The 17476-nt window shown below is 37.0% G+C and overlaps 1 protein-coding gene across 1 annotated transcript in view; it reads right to left on the bottom strand.

Annotated features, from left to right (window-relative positions):
* Positions 1 to 17211, bottom strand: part of NCAM2 (neural cell adhesion molecule 2) — a 261349-nt gene extending 244138 nt beyond the window's left edge. The window contains exon 1 of the mRNA XM_085308474.1: positions 17097 to 17211. Within this exon, the coding sequence (XP_085164600.1) occupies positions 17097 to 17211 (115 nt within the window). The remainder of the gene's footprint in view (positions 1 to 17096) is intronic.
* Between the last annotated feature and the right edge of the window lie 265 nt (positions 17212 to 17476).

Genomic DNA, 17476 nt, shown 5'->3' with positions numbered 1-17476 from the left:
TCCAGCTGCCTCTGAAATGTTAGTACAGAGCGAATTACAGACACTTTTTATCTAACTCATTTCACACTATTTTTTTTTTCTTGAGGAAATATATTCCAGTAAGTGATAGTAAGCCTGACATGAGTATGCCTGGCAGATTCCTTTATCTTTCCGAAAACAAGCAAGAATATAATTTTAATATTATGTGACAAAGGGATGACTCCTTAGATCTCACTGCCACGAATATATTAAAAAAAAAATCTCAGACACAATGATGTAAACTAGGAAATTTACCATCTAATGTAGAGATAATTTGAGATAAAGATCCCTCAAGCAAAGTGTAGTTTGATTAATGATGGGAAACAGSGATTCAGACATGGCAGGTCATGCTTAACTAACCTTCTGAAGTTCTTCGAAAACACTACTGTTGTGCTAAACAAAGAAAATTCAATGAATCTGGTATGCTTAGATTTTCAAGGAGCACTTGACAAGGTTTCTCATAACTGATTAATGGCTAAGCTAACATCCATGAAATAGAAAATAAAAGAGTTCTAAATATGAAGTTGTTTTTAAAAAGTGTGAGGTGTGGAAAAAAACAGTGACAACCAAATTATCCACTGAATTTTGAGTTTTTGGAATCTGCTTGTTCTGAAATATACGTCAGGATACATAAATGGTCAAGCCCCAATCGTGATAGATGTGAATTACATTATAAAGTAGTATTAGTAATTCACCGTATTAAGCACTATTAGTCAGTATTAGTAATTTATCTAGTATTAGTGAGCCTAAAACCTCTCCAGACAGTCTGCAAAAATTACATTAGAATTTAAGTCAGAGTAGAACTGGGAACAATGACATGAAATTCAGAGGACTGCTTCTAAAACTGAATCTAGCAGTTGGGAAGTATATTTAAATATGCATACCCAAGAAAACATGACACCAACTACCACTGTCTGAGTGATGGAAATACTGTAACACTTCTATTCAAAGAAATACATTTGAGAAATGTATACAAGGAAGCTGAAGATTTGCTATGGTTGATTTATTTTATGTACATCACTGCCAACTCCAACAATGCCAATATCACATCCATTCTCCTGCTCTGCAAGAAGCAAAGATTAAGCCAAGTGGAGTGATGAGATCACAAGCTAGAAGATACAGCTTCTCTTCAATACACAGCTTTCATCACGGAAAACCGAAGATTTAAATTCTTTCTTCTCTTTACTTTTGCAATTTTTTCATGAGTGTTTTGAAGACTGGAGACAGCTCCAAACAGATCAGTTAGTAGATATTTGGGAACTGATATACATTAACTTATCACAGATAAAATATTCATCATACAGAATAAAACATTGAGTTAGAGGACAAAAAAGTGAATCTGAAGGCCTCACAGATATGAAAAAGGAAAAGCATTCAGAATGCAAACACAGCATAGGAATGTGGAGTTAGAAGTAATTCATTTTGCCAGATTGACATTTTTCAGTTCCTCAACCTATTTTTTTCTTATGATCTGAGTCATTAATAACAATGTAAGAAAGCACAGATTTTGTGTTAATATATCCTTTTTTATTCATTCATGATCAAGACTGTAGACTACAGGCATGAAAATTCAGTAAAAAGGATGAAGCTAGTCAAATCAAGATAAGCTCTGCTCCTTGCTCTCAAGTTGGCAGCTGCTATCAACTGGCTATGGACGAATGCAAATATGTTAATGGAAATGGAGGAATTTATATCTAGAAAATTTATATGTTGAGAACCAGATCTGGAACCCAGAAGAAAAGGGAGAAGGTAGGAGAAGCAGTAAGAATGGTAAGAGAGAAATCTGCAACACATGGCATCTTATTAGACTAAATGACAAAAATTTGAGAGCGTATTTGAGATCAGGTATCTGATCTACAATATATTCCTCATAGTTAACATATGCATGTTTTTAAAAAGCATCTTAGGTGGTATCTTGCAGATACCTTAGAACTCTTATAAAGGACCCTTAACAGCCAATGGTCTTGACCTCTCCCAGATTAAAACATTATTTAAAATATTGATGCTCTAGCATACTATAGGGTTTTCCTATACTGTCTCAGAAAAACTATTACACTGAAAAATGTCAATGAAAATACTGACCAGATACATTTGTTGAAAGGTAAAATAGGACATTCCCACAAAGGAAACTAAGAAGTGGCCGTGTATACTGGAGATCTACAAAGGCCATAGCAGCTTCTTCTCTGTGGTGAAACGGAGGGAGTAGGGTTCAGCCTCTGCCTCCTTTGTAAGACAAAGTCATGGTCCTTGTCTTGACACCAAATAACATATGCTTTTTTTAAAGGACTGAGTTTCTCTCTCAACCTTCCTGAAACCTCCTTTGGCATATATCCTAAAATGTTTTTGTCAACAGTATGACTAGGCACTTTTAAGAGAACATATTTTTGATTATAGAAGCATCTGATAATGAGAGCACAGGATAAAAATTCAAAACAGGAAATACAAGAGTAAAAGATCTCCTAGCTCTTCCCCTTTGCCAAACCTTCATTTGATGAGACTCTCACATACAAGCAAATATACAGAAAAAGTATTAAAGATGCATAAGAGGAAAGATGAGAATCTTTAACAGCTAGTAGAATAGTCAGGTATCATATCTTTTAAAAGTTAATTGCACTTTAAATCTGCCTCAATGGAGGCAGTAAAAGTTCCCTTTATAATGAATGCATCTTGACTAGTTTTATGGTCTTGTTTCATAATGAACTCAAGTACAACCGTCTGCTACATGCAGTATGGCTCAGCACTACTCAGTGAAAAAAAATGCTTTGAGAACGGAAAACTATAAAAAGTTTGTAGCTAGACATCTTTCCCCATCACTTTTGCTAATGTTCTACAGTTTGGCTGAGGCAAAACTCCCACTAACATCAAATTTATATGGAGAGCCCTTGTATAACTATTTTTTACACAGGATGTGGCCTTGGTGACATACCTGTTTTATACTACATTCATCAAAAAAATTGTCATAACAGGCAAAATAAAACAAAAAAACCCCAAAGATGAACATGCATAATATAATACCAGCACACGCTGAAACAAACTTCCTCTCTACAGCATCAAAGAAAAGGAATATAAATTTACCTATTGCAACAGTAATGATGATTCTGGTTCCCACTACTACGCAATGAAAAAACTTAAAAGGCCAGTTTCTCTTACCATGGTGTGATACTTTTCATCTTTAGAAAACTTCTTCAAATCTCTCTTGAAAGCTTTCTTCTTTAGAAGCTTCTTTGTAAAAGTTGTATGTAAGTGAAATAAAAACCCAGCAGACACAGATAATACTTTGTTTTAAAGGATTTTTTCAAGATGCTGCTTAAAGACCGTAAAAGCCTATGATATAGAAATGTTACTTAAAAACCCAAAAGAAAGTTCAATTAGGGAAAAAAGTAACCTTAAAAACTTATTTCTGTGACCCTCTGCATGGCTTTTCATTGGCTTGCATGTGACTGTTGTACAACTACACACATTTCCCCGTTCATTTTTTAACATTTTACTTATTGGATGAGTCCAAGCAACAAAAGCAGTAAAAAAGTAAGTTATGAGACCATCTGGTGAAAATCAGTAAATAACTGCACTTTAGGATATATAATACTACCATAAGGAATATGTAACTGTAATCTCAGCATTCTTGATCTAACAGGAACCAAAAAAAGAGGTCTTTATTTGGATAGATTAAAAATAAACAAAAGTAATCCATTCTCCTTGCCCCTGTTTTTTTTTTTCCCAAATAGAAAAATATCAGACATTTAATTTAGCTCTGTGAGAAATAATATAAAACAAAAATACATAAAATGGATAAACAGATAAAATATATAAAGACAGGAATATAAAAATATATAAAAGAAGGCTTCACACACAAGAACAATTTAACTACCATGAAACAAACTGCAGGTCAAAAATCGGTGAAGGATAATTCTCAAAAAGTGCCTGTAAAAGCTTTTTATTCTTATGAATGATCAAAAAAAACCCATTAGATACTTTTTCCTGTGAATAATATGAATAAAATGCTTTTTTGTGTCACTTGTTAATACTTTCATGTATGTATGAATATGTATTTTAATAGCATATCTAATCTGATTTTACTGCAAAAAAAAATCAATTCCTTCTTTGACACTTCTCTATAATTTCTGATCTATCAGTGGGAATGAAATTAGTAATTTTGCTAAGAATTTTCCTCCTGTTTACATTCAGTTGAAATAGTCTGCATGCTTAAGTTTTCATATAGTTGAGTAATATTTATCCTCAATAAAAATACTCTGTAGCTGGTAAAATCCATTTGTTTTCTAATTAAAATCATAAATCATTCCTTGGGTATAATGAGAATAAAGTTTTTCAGATCTATCACCAGTTTTGAACTGAATAAAGTTAGATAAGTGGGGAGGGCAGGAGAATCTGCCTTTCCTTTCTGTTTAACTTAAAAGTTTAATGAGATCACTAGGATTTCTAAAATTGGAAAGGAAAAAAAAATTATTACATATTCTTCAATGAAAAAAAAAAGGCACAGTTCCCCACTGCAACCACTGCTACACTCCCAGCATACAGTGCAATAAAGACAACACAGGTAAAGGAATTTACAAGGTCTGAAGAAAGTCCTCCAAACTTCAAGAATATCTGCTGGAACCACTTTACTTCACTCTGGGACTTTACTCCCGTTCCAGCACTATGAGATGCAGCGCTCTCTCTTCCACTGCTTATGTGCTCTTTGAATCAGTTTGATGCTCTCGTGCAGTGTCAGTATTCAGTAAGATTAGCTATATTAAAAAATTCCGTTACACCCGGCTAAATCCATAAGGAAAACAGCAATTTGGTTATATCCTTGCAAACAGAGACCAAAATGATTTAAGGGTACAGAACATGCTCTATGTCTGACTGCAGCAGTCAATGAAAAAGGTCATACCGCAAACTGCAATCAGCTACATGCAGAGCGCACAATCAGCCTGTGCTTTCTACCAACCGATCCACTGCACCAGGTTACGTAAGTATTATTTTCACATTCGTTCAGCCAGCAAGGACACCACTGCTTTTGACCACAGAACGTGTAATTTATGTGCTTCCTGTTTAGTTAAGCCACTTTGTTATTGCATCAAATTATCTACTTAGATGTGTACAGATTGTGTGTCACTTCAGTACGGCTCTGCTCTTCTGTTACTCCTAAAGACCAGTGTCATAGTCTCTTTTTCCCTTTACAGTTCTATTCTGATACATAGTGTTAGCTTTCACAAAACATTACAAAATCCTTCGGGGTGTACACAGTAGTGTGGGTCTCTTTTAATGTGCTACAGATGGGGGGGGGGGATTCACTTGCCTACACACAGCATTTCAAATGACCGACGGTATCCCACCTGGCCTCCAGACGCTGCATCAGAGGGCCGTGGTTCCCCTGCCTGCCCTATGTCTTATAGATATGTCTCAGTTATCTTACAGGACCCAGAATATTAGGTATTTTTTGTTTAGACCAGATGAACCTACCATTTCTGAAACTAGCTTAGCTTTTTTATTGAGATGACCTTCCCAAAATCAATTCTGTTCAGAAAACATGCTACAGAATGAATAAATATATATAAAGAACAAAACTTCAAATTTAGTCACACCTGTCAGTAAGACTTAAATGAATTCATTCAGACAATCACCAATATTGTCTAAATAGTAATTGCTTTGGGTTAAGAAAAAAGTATTTTTTATTATTTCAAATGAACACAAACCAAAGGAAACCTGGTTTAAATCATTTAAACTCCTTACTCCTACCATGGGGACTTTTCATTATATTACAGCTGTAAGTATCATTAAAATTGTAGGCTATACATTGTTTTAAATACTACTACTATATTCAGCAGTTGTCATCATTCTTAATGGGAAGAGCTTGTGATATTTGCTAGATATGACATTTCTCTCCTAACACATTTATACCACACATAACCTAATGCACTCTTGTAGACCTCTCCTAATAAACTAATACACTATACATTTCTCTCCATACACTTATTCATAAATCTTGTTCATGCAGGGACAAGAAGACTTGCATATTTCTCTTAAAATTTCTGAATTCTGATAACAATTATCATTGTTTTCTAGTACTGTGTCTTTAATATTAACATTAAAAGATCTATATGAAGGTGGTCCTGCACCAAACACATTTATAAGAACAAAAAGGCAAGAGATTAACAAACTTAGAAAACTGAAGAGCTTCCAAATAAGTCTCTCTTCTCCCCAAAGAAGCTGAACCACAAGCTTAGTAAATTGTGATGATGCAGACACTGCTAAAACATTTAAAAGATAAAGAATTTTAATCTGATAGTTTTCACATATTTTCATTAGTAGCTTGATGGATCAATGAAAGTGTTACCAAAGGAGAGGGAAGTGAAGAATTTTCTTCAAGCTATAAATATAATTTAATTTAGGTATCAAACAACTGTTACCATAACCACTGGATGGTGAACAAACCTTTCTAAAAGCAAAAAACTTATAAATCCTGTTGAAAAAGAACAACAACTTTATGAGCGAAAAGATAGTACAGCTGTCAGGTATCAATCTCTGCTCACAAAAGTCTTCCACGTTAGCATTCACAGTTCATGACAAAATCAATAAAACTTTCATAATGTAACACTGATTTTAACTGGCCAAATACAGGTAAAGCACAAATACTCTGCATAAAAATACTTACCTAAATATGGTATATAACTGACCAGTTGGAGGGAAGGAGACAGTTTAGCAACGTGACCAAAACTTCACTGTAAGTTAACTTTATTTCAAGACCCTATTAAGTTAAGGTTGAACAGCTTGAACTGGCTTGATTGACATACTCGACACACTGAAAGTTAGAAAATTTCAGCTACAGCTGAAGAACTGAAAAAATATCTAGTAAAGCCTGATTTATAAGAAATTATAAAAGGAATTTCAGCAGCTCAGTTTAGACTTCCTAAAGACAGAAGAAGGAACCGTTCTTAACTGAAGATTTCAGAACGACTTGAACAAAACTTTCTCAGAAGAGTTATTTTCATAGACATACAAAAATCATGGAGGGACTGATGTGCTTGTGAAGTGCTTTGCTGTTAGTGCCATAAATTGCTTTCATATAATGTGAGTAGCCCATTTCATTACCAGAAGAAATCATTTTGATGAAATATTCAAAGTTAAGCTTATGTTCTAAAAGGCTCTACAATATATCAAGAGATGATTAATCAGACTTACACATCTGGTATGCTACCAACAAAAACAATTTATCACTACCAAATTCTGAAATAATTTTAACTGAATATTACCAAAATACACATAGTCCTGGTGGAAATCGCTAGGCATCAAGGATTTTGATTCAACAAGACATAGTTGGGATGGGGTGCATGCGATTAGGCTACTTACACTATATGACAGACACTTCATATTTCTCCTCCATCACCTCCTGATGCTTATATTTTACAACAGAATCAAACAATTTAGTGTATATAGTATTAGATGACTGTACATAAAGAATAGGAGAGAAAGGGTGATTGGTATGCATAAATTCATGTTGAGTCACATATTAGTCCCTAGTGCTGAGAACATATCAAGTAACAACTGACATCATAGAATATTAAAATGGTATTTATTTTGACAAATTTTTTCGTTACAACTCATGATGCAAAAGAAATTTTGTATGCAAAGACTATATAAACATAACTTGAGATAGCTACCCACTCATTAAAAGCCAAAATCAGTTACCAATAGTTTTATATAGTAGTGAAGTGGCTTCTAATGTAATCTGAAATTACTAAAAAATATTCTCAAACCATAAAATATTTGTAATATATATATTACATGAATCTTATATTCTGTATTTTGCATTAGAAGTTTTCATTTTAAATATAGGGCAATCCAATTTGTAGGCATATAATCTTCATGGCTAGTATAAACATATATATAATTTATACTTAGGCTACAGAACATGCATTTGGGGAAATGGAAGTCAACAGAAAAAGCAGCATAGTTCTATATATCCAATTGGATTATAAAATGTTACACAGGAGGTTTATAAAACATCCTAGCTGAGCTACATGAATTTAATCTTAATTTTACATGCAAAGTTTTAATAAAAACATTAGAAAAGTGTTATAGCATAAGCTAACTGCCCCCAAAATACCTATGTAAATTGACTATCAGCTGTTATCACATTTATCAGCTGTTTAAGATGTTTATACCTGTGGGCTTCATCAAAATAGTTTGCATTACACTATTGAAATCATTTTCCTGCATCACTCTGGTTTCTTTCTCTAGAAACCACTGCATATGCAGAACACTGGAATGAAGACAGATACTGAGTTTACTGCAGTAATTTTTACCTGTCCCCAACCGGCATGTAAGCCAAAATTGATATATTTCACCTTAGGTAGACAAACTAAGCTCTACCAATTGCCGCTTTTATCACCCCCTTTCAATTATGAGTAGTTGTTCTCTAACAAAGCCGAATAAACAATAGTCCTAGACAGTTTCAACTTTATCACAGCAATGAAAAAACATTTCAGAAAGAAGAAAAAACATTGCAATAAGCTTTTAACCACTGTTTGACCATAACAACAAAGAAAAAAAAAGCACCACCACACCAAAAGTGAAGCAGAAACACTTAGGATTTACAGACACCACATAGGGTAGGCATAGCTTTTTCTAATCACAATCTTCAAATTCAAAAACCTTTGACAACTGCAGGCTGGTTAGCACCACATTAAAAAAAAACAAAACAAAACACAGAAACAGCAAAGAAGTAGTGGCAGATAGATCATCATAATGAGTTTAACCTTGCTCCTCCCTTCACAATACAACAATTGCATATACTCTGTGTGTAGAAATTCTTTTCAGAAGCAGGAAATGTGGATTTCAAACTTTTCATTTAAAGGGGAATTTCTGTGCTAGATAAAGGTCTCTCACTTCTCTTTTCTGCCTCGCATACCACTTCCTCCTCTGCCTATGATGTTTGATGTTTTCAGTGACAGCAGCACTCCTTTTAAGTAGACCTTAAAGTTAGGTGGGTTTTTTTTTTTTGTTTTGTTTTGTTTTGTTTTTTTGTATTTTACAAGGCTGGTCCTTCACCCTATTTTCTGGTCAGCTTGTCTACTCTCTTATTTTAATTCCTCACCCTTGGCTGTCCAACCATACTTCTTCACTGTCTGAAAAAGTAATCTATTGCTGCATCATATGTCCAAATGGAAACACACTGAAAAACAGGTTATTGTGCTAGAGATAACATTTTTTTCATTATTCTAATGAACGGGATTATTTAAATTCTCAAAAATAATATAAGTAGTACCTGTATTTAGAGAAGGACCTTAATGTTTTAAGTCTACCGAAGCAAAAATAAACTGCAACTTCTAATCATCTTTAAACACTGAAGAAAAGAAAGAAAAGGGGAGAATTAAAAAAACTATGTTAGTACAAAAAGTGATATTGCACCTTAAGTATAATAAAAACAATCTAAAAGATAATACATAGTGAATGTGCTTGTATTTAATCTTTAAAAATTGACTTGTACAGATTTTTCCAATCACAGTATCAGACAGAGTATCTATCTTTAAAATAGATCAACAGATTGTTATAGTAGGATACTATAGTTAATAAAAAAATAAATAAATCAACAGTTATTTTCAAAGAGACAAGAATAATTTCTTCACCAAACTCTTTGGCTATAAAAACTAATCCCAGAACACTGCTGTGGAGGACAACAAACTGGGCTAGAATTGATAAACCAACCAGTTTTTGGACCAGTAAGGTTTGTTTCTTTATTAAAGATGTGGATGTCGAGAGAGAGTACATTCAAGTTTGTGAATGACACCTCATTAGAAGTAGCAGTCAGTAGGCTGAAAGGCCGGGCTGCTCTTCAGAAGGACATAGGTGGGTTGGAAAAGTAGGCTGACAGAAACCTCATGAAATTCAACAAAGCAATCTGGGATAGAAGAACCAACCTCAAACAACAGTAAAAAATGGGGGCAAAACGCCTGACGAGCAGCTTTGCAGAAAAGACCTGGGGGCTCTGGTGGCAATCTGAAGAGGAGTCAGCAGTGTGCCCAACTACATCTGGGACTGCATTAGCAAAAGTGTAGCCAGCAGGTCCCCAGTACAAGAAAGACATGAACATACTGGAGTAGTTTCAGTGGAGGACAACCAAGATGGTTACAGGGCTGAAACACATGATAAACAAGGAGATATTTGTTCAGCCTTAAAAGAAGGCTAAGAGGAAAAACAAACCAACTTGCACTAATACAGGTATATTTTTCCCCTGGTGCATCTACTACTTTCATTACATATGGGCAGTAGAATCTGGTGTTTAAAGTCTCTGGGATAGGTACCCAGGGAGAAAATGCAAACTGCAGATGTTCGGACTATCAACTAAAGAAACATAGGACAAATTGTCTGAAAAAAAGGTGTGTTTCAAAACATATTCTCTAAAATGAATGCAGTAAAATGTGCATTCATTAACAACAGGATTTATACCACCAAGTCATTTAGAAACAATTCAGTTCTGCAGTACTCATCCAAAGATTCTACAGTTTTAGAAACCGTTTTTTATTGAATACAATTTATATTTTCCCATTTTTTTCATTCTTCATGTTTGCTTTGGAACAGAAACGTGGTGTTTACAAGCATCTGATTAAATCATCATCATAAGAATAATCAAAAGAAACAGGTGTTCTCTAAAGCAGGAAAATTCCATTTTTATGAAAAACGTGTATTAAGCAATATAGAAAAAAATGAAAAATGCAAAAAACATCCAAAATACATCTGTATGCCTGTGCCCTGGAGCTTCTAGAGAATGTTATTAAAAAGTGTTTCCTTGTGTTCTGAAATGAAAATAGATAAAGGGAGCATTCCTGGAAACTCTCAGGCTCATTTCTACCTTCCACTATTAAGAATTTTTTAACTAGCTATTTACCCAATGGTGCTGGTGATTAATGGTTTTTGATAATCCTTCATACATAAGCTGTATTCAGTAGCACATGTGTTAGCATTTTTATTACTGGACTGCCTTCTGAGGGTTCCAGAAAGCCCAGTGAGGCACACAACCTTCCCTATACTGCCCCATACCAATGCGGAAGCCGCCCGAGCCTTCCTCAAAAAAAAAAAAAAAAAAAAAAAAAAGAAAAGAAAGAAAGAAAGAAAGAAGAAGAAAAAAAGAAGAAAAAAAGAGACAGTAAGAAATAGATTGTAGAAACCACCCTGATCCTGACTCACCCAATGAGGCCTAATTACTCTTCACATCTCATTTTCCCCTCATGAGACTTCTGTTTTCATAAAAGTGTTCCCTTGCACATTTTTTCCTCCAAGTAACTAGAAGATACTAGTGTACCACAAAAAGTAGATTTTATAGAAGTACTGTATGTATGTAAAGTATTGTCATGACAAAGGAAGGACCGCAAAAAAAAATTATTGTTTCCAAATTCCCTTAATAGCAGAGCATTCGACTTGATTCAGTAAAGCAGATAAAGCTTCTTTCCCCTTTGATTACAGATCTTCCCTTTTCCTGCTTCCAGCTTTAGGCTTTGATCTAGAAGTTCTCTATACAAATGTGAAGTTCAGTGAAAAAAATGCTTATTTCTGTTTTAATTGAATTTTTGTTATCTTTGTTACTGTTCATTTAGGACATGATCATGAGAAACTATCATTCAGATAGCACAGCACCCATATGCATTCCTGGGAACTAATGATATAGAAAGAAAATATATTCAGATCCACAGTGCTTACGGTGAATTTGAATCTACGGACAGATTTTTTTTTTCTTTTCCTTTTTCTTTTGATTAAGTTTAACGGCCTTGTCTTTTAAATACATTATGCTAAAGGTCAAACGTACCTAATGTATACCTCACACAAAATATTTTATGTTAAACATTAACAGGTATCTTAATTGATAGCAAGCATGTTTGCATGCCACAAAATTTTGCCTAAACATCTCAGAATTTTTCAAGACTTGACTTGTTGATACTATCAGTTTTAGAGCAGAAATTATGATTATACAGTTGTCAGTTCCACACAGCATACATCCAAATTGGCTGATCTCCACTGCAGGTGCAAAATGTATGGATCTTTTTTCCTCTAAAAAAAATTGTGTTTTCTTAATAGTCCATGCTCCAAATCTTCCATTTTCTACTACTTCTCATCTACTTATGCAGGTTTATCTCCAGGTGCAATAATGTACAGATCTAGATCAAAGGTCTGCATCATCCATGTCTTCCAGTCAAATTTCCTGCCAGGCAGCTAAAAATTCAGCATCTTGTAATCCCTTCAAAAAATTCTCTGACATGTTTTTCAAACAGCTATTTGTGAATAAAGAATTTGATATCAAATAATGTGTGTGACATATACAGTAACTAGCAGCAAGATCATGAGCTATGGAATTGTTTCAGAACTATTTCTCAGCATCATAGCCTATATTAAAAAAATGATCTAAGAAAAATTGGCGTTTTTTTCTGTCTTATACAGTTGAATTCTCAAGTTCATTACAAGTACTCTGATACTATCAGATTATCCCTATTTATTGTTGCTAAAAAACACAACGCTGCTGGCTTTGATTATTGCAGAGATACACCAGACATAGCTAGTCTGAAAATAACAGGAGGGATAAGCCTTCTATCTTGGATTGCAAGGATGGGCCTGCAGTAGGTCTGATCAAAACAGAGAGTGGAGGACTAGAAAGAAGGGACGGCAAGGTGCCTGAAAGCATGCATTGTGTTTTTTTACCAAAAGCTGGAAGTCCCACTACAAAGAACTCGAAAAGTTCAAAATAAAAACTCAACAACAAAATAGAAGCTTCTATGGCTTCTAAAAGTTTTTTTAAGAGTAACTTTTTTCTTTATTTACCATAATCAAAGCAGAAGAAAAGAGGCACTCAGGGAGCATAAGTAGATGGGGAATAGTTAAAAATAGAAGATCTAGATCACAGAATAAAAAGGAAATAAAAGCAGATAAATCCTCAAGATCACACAGATACAAAAAAGAACAAGTTGTGGCTACCTCTTTTGTTTCTCCATCCAACATCACTTTTACAGCACATACAGTTGGAATAATTATGTAACTTATGAAAGAAAGAAAGAAGAAACTATAGTGCTGAACAGCTGCAATTTAAATTCCGCTTCATGTAAGAAAGTCTGAAATCAGTGTTGCTATTAAAAAGATTCCCACATATAATCAATATTTCAAGAAAAAAGAGACTAGGAAAGGTATGTCCACGAATGACACTCTCAATAAACTATAGGACAAATTTCTTGTTCTGGTAGCATGAGAATCAAACTTCAGGATACTTTTGTAATACATACAGCTTTATTTATTTATTTATTTGGAAGGTCAAGTGAAGAGAGTTTCCTTGGGTTTTATTTTAATCTTTTCTTCTGTCAATCTGACAGCAAAGCAAATGAAAAACTCCAAGGCAATCTACATGGAATAAACTATTGGTCAGATTCTTCTTGGAGTTAAAATGAAGCTTGAAAAACAAAATTAAATTCAGTCTCTATGAACAATCAGCATATTTATTGGAGACAAAACTATTTTTACTAGGGATAGTAATATTGCAAAAAATATCATGGAAAAAAAGTATAACTTTTTGGAAAAGTCAAGCTTTATGGTAACAATTCCAACTATTACATCACATTACACCAAGGATGAACTTGGTCTATCTTCTTCTGAATTGCAGAGATGTTGTTTGTGTTTGTTAGTAGTTCACAGAAGAAATTAATGTAACAGGAAAGAATGCTCCTATTTTCTGAGAGAATGATTTAAAGCTTTACGATCTAAAGCATTTTGTTACCTCACTCCTGCTAGAAGAAAAAAGTCACACTGGTAGAAACATTCCCATATATCAGTTATTTAAAATTTCCATTTTCATTTAGAGGCCAATTTTTAATAATTTCTAGCCAAATATTCAGCTCTGCTAATGAAGTTGCCGATTTGAGAATTGTTCAGTCATTATATTGTATGACAGTTAACAGCTGTGAGTAGCTAAAATTGCTAGAATTTAAACAATATTGGGGATACAAAAAAGAAAAAAATGTATTGAACAGTAGGACATCCATTTTAGAAAAAAAGGCAAAAATTTAATGCTTTGTTGCAGCCTACCATAAGAATGTCACCTATTATCTTTTAAGAGTAGCGTGTTGTACCTACAAGTCTGTGACCACAAAGCAGGCAAGAGAGTCAGATACCAGCGGTGAGAGACACTCAAGGTTCATAAGGGGTTAAACAGGGTGGGTTGAATAAAGGACTTACACTACAAGCTGCATGGAGGGGAGCCCCAGGAACTGCATAGAGGGGTCACCAATAGAGATGTGCCTCACCTCGAGGCACAAGTCAGATGCACAGGTTGGACTCAACTGGTCATGCCTAAGAGGCCCTTACATCTACTATTTCCTTATCTCAGCCGTGCTAACCTTGAGAAACTACTGTTCAGGAAGCAGCTAGATGTTGTTGACAAAACAGAATATGCCTGCCTGACCCTGATGGGAATTTGGTCAGGGCGTAGTTTCACACGCCGGGCCTGCTACCACGTACTCTGTAGGTCACTGACTCCTCGCCAGATCTTCCACAGGTGTTCTCACTACATTCCCTGAGAGAGAGGGCATATTAGTGCCACCAGTTTGTGGACAAAGTTCAAACAAGCCACTTTAGTATTAGCCTAACAGCTAAAGTGTGCAAGCAACTAACTCATAGGGAACATATATATTTCTGTATATAGTAAATTGTAACATATATGTATACAGAAATAATCAGCATAATGCATTTTCCCCATAGTCCTAAATTCAATAGCTGTGACAACTGTCACTGCTAGAGATTGTCCTGTGCTGACTCTCCGTACTTTATATCATGCAATACTTCAAGCAGGCTCTTTATCTTGTGGACACTGAATTTGATGTGCTCACTGCAGTTCTGTCAGTGTCCTAACCACCCTCTCTGTGCAAGGCTCAGATGGAGAGCAGCAATGTCGTGGCTCCATTCAGCAGATTCACCAAGTCACGGTTCTCTGGGCAACAGTCCCCTACAGGGGACATAGACTGGGACACTTTCCCCTTCAGTTAGTACCAGGGGAGTGTCTCCTGGCCCATCAACAAGGATTTCCCTTTCTGATTGTTCAGGGTTAGCTGGATCATGCACCAACACAACATGCCCTATAGACTCAAACCCACCTGGTTGCTGAGTGGGTTGCAATTAATCTACTAGTGGGGACCTCTATCCACTCATGAACCAGTTGGGCTATTTGATCTCCCCGTGTACATCACAGGCGATGGGATCTGGTGTGACAGATACCAACCTTCACTTCTTCAAGACAGTCTGTATCAATGATGTCTGCAATGACATCCACCTTCTGGAGAGCTAAACTATTATAGGACGCCACATGATCATAACACCATTAAGATACGGTGACTGGCAACCCCACATTCAGAAGATGGTGGCTCTCTGGTTCCAGGGTTATTTCTTTGCGTGGCAGTTGCAGACCCAACCCTGCACTGCTGGGCATGGCTCACCTGGGGAAGCAGGCTTTGCAGTCCATCCATTGCACTCTAAACACACACAGTGTCATGGCCACTCCATGGATTCACCTTTGAAACAAGCATACTAGATAGAGCTACAGAGTGGTAAGTCATTGAGGCAGGTAGTTGCCCGGCAAATGTTTTTGCTCCAACCTGTGAAGGTATCAGTAGGGGACAGTTTGCACCAGCTGCTCTTTGAATAGACCATTTATTCGCTCTATCAATCCTGCTCCTCATGGATGGCAGGGTACGTGATATGTCCAAGTTATTCCTTGCTCTCCGGCCCAAATCTGAATGTCGCTCCCGATAAAATGAATGCCTTGCTCATTTTGGACTTCCACCAGGGATCCATGTAATCCAATCAAATTTTCTAATGACTTAATGGCATGAGTCGGGGTAGCTGCAGCACATCAGTGGGTGTACAGCAGATCAGAGCAGGTATCTGCAGTGGTCAGGACTTACCTGTGGGGCTGCCTCTCTGGCAGGGATCCAATACAATTCATTTGCCACACCTCCCCAGGCTTCTGCCCTCTGCGGATATAATGCTTTTTGGTCTGCATCCACTGTGGAGCTGGGCGGATACAACAGGGGCAACATTGCCTGGCCTGTTTGCATGCAGCTGGCAGCTGCCCCTCTGTGTATGCTCCCAGTGGGGCAGACAGTGCCACCAGTCTCACCCCGAGCTCTCCTGGCTACTCATCATGCTGCCCCACCTCTGTGGGCTATGCACTGCTCCAGCTGAAGCTATAGCCACTGCTTGAGCAGCTCTGAACTGGTTTACCATCCACCTCCTGCCATGGTATGCTGGCTCGCAGCGTGAATATAGTGCTGTACCTCACTCTTTTTTTTTTCTTTCACATTTATCCTCTTTTTTTCCAGCTTCCTACTTCTGCTAACAGAGAATGCTTCTGCTAACTGAGATAGTGCTGTAATGTCCCCCACCATACCAGTTCTCCCCTCCAATCACAGGTAACACTACGAATTTAAGATGGGGAGCGGCAGTTCGCAGCATCTTAGTCCAGATGATTTTGCTCATAGAGACCTAATCTGGTCCCATAAACTCAGGGGACCAAATTCCAGACATCATCCCCAGTTGCCACAGCTATTTATCCCTACTACGATACTAGCCCACTCAGTGAGCCCATCATCAACGTCCATGGGAGTCAGCAATTTTAATTGTGCGGCACTCAGCACCCACTCCGTCAGGGAGGGGGAAACCTTTGGGTTTTGCTGCTACATGGTTCAGAGGGTGTTGTGCAGCTTGGGATCCTGGCGCAGTGCCCCATCCTATCAAGCTCCTCTCTAGGAAAATGAACTGCCTCTGCCCTGTCATCCCATAACCCTAACAGCCACTCTAACAACCCTTCACAGTGCTGCTGCCTATAGCGTCCCTGCATATCTTGCAGCTCTGATGCTTTAAAATGACAAGTAGTTGTGATCCCTTGCAGATTGGCTGCATTTGGTTGAGAAGGACATGACTCTGACACCAGTCAGGCAGCTGCCTCCCCCGCAGGCTTTGTGTCTCAGCTCACTGGAGCCCCAGATGTTTCTATCCCAAGTTTCTGGATCCCAATCTGCTTTTCACAGCAATGCGTGCACACCAGGCACCTCTCACCACCTCCTGCCACTGCCAGCATTTTGTGGTGCAGGTGGCCAGGACAGCACGTTGCTGCTCCAGCTTCTCAGCTTCATCCATGGATGCATTTGCAACCTCCCGGGTCATTTATCGAGCATCCTTAGCAGCTTCAAGATCACCTTCCAACTGCCTAACTTGCTGGCGCTGTGTTATCAGCACTTTCTCCAGGGTGCAAAGCGCAGTCAGAAAGATCCACCCCAGATCCCATGCTGCCTTTCAGGCCACTAGCCCCTTTTTCTTTTTTTCCAGCTGGAGCTTGGAAGCCAGTTCCCTGAGCTGCTCTGGGGAAACCCCAGGGCCAATCTCTAGCTCTGGCTATGCTGCGGGGGCAACACACTCTGCCAACATGCAA

This window comes from Rhea americana, unplaced genomic scaffold, assembly GCF_003343005.1.
Source record: "Rhea americana isolate MKP2758 unplaced genomic scaffold, rheAme1 scaffold_277, whole genome shotgun sequence".
Lineage (NCBI taxonomy): Eukaryota > Metazoa > Chordata > Aves > Rheiformes > Rheidae > Rhea > Rhea americana.
Note: the sequence above shows the minus strand (reverse complement) of the source record. Positions and strands in the feature narration are given on the sequence as shown.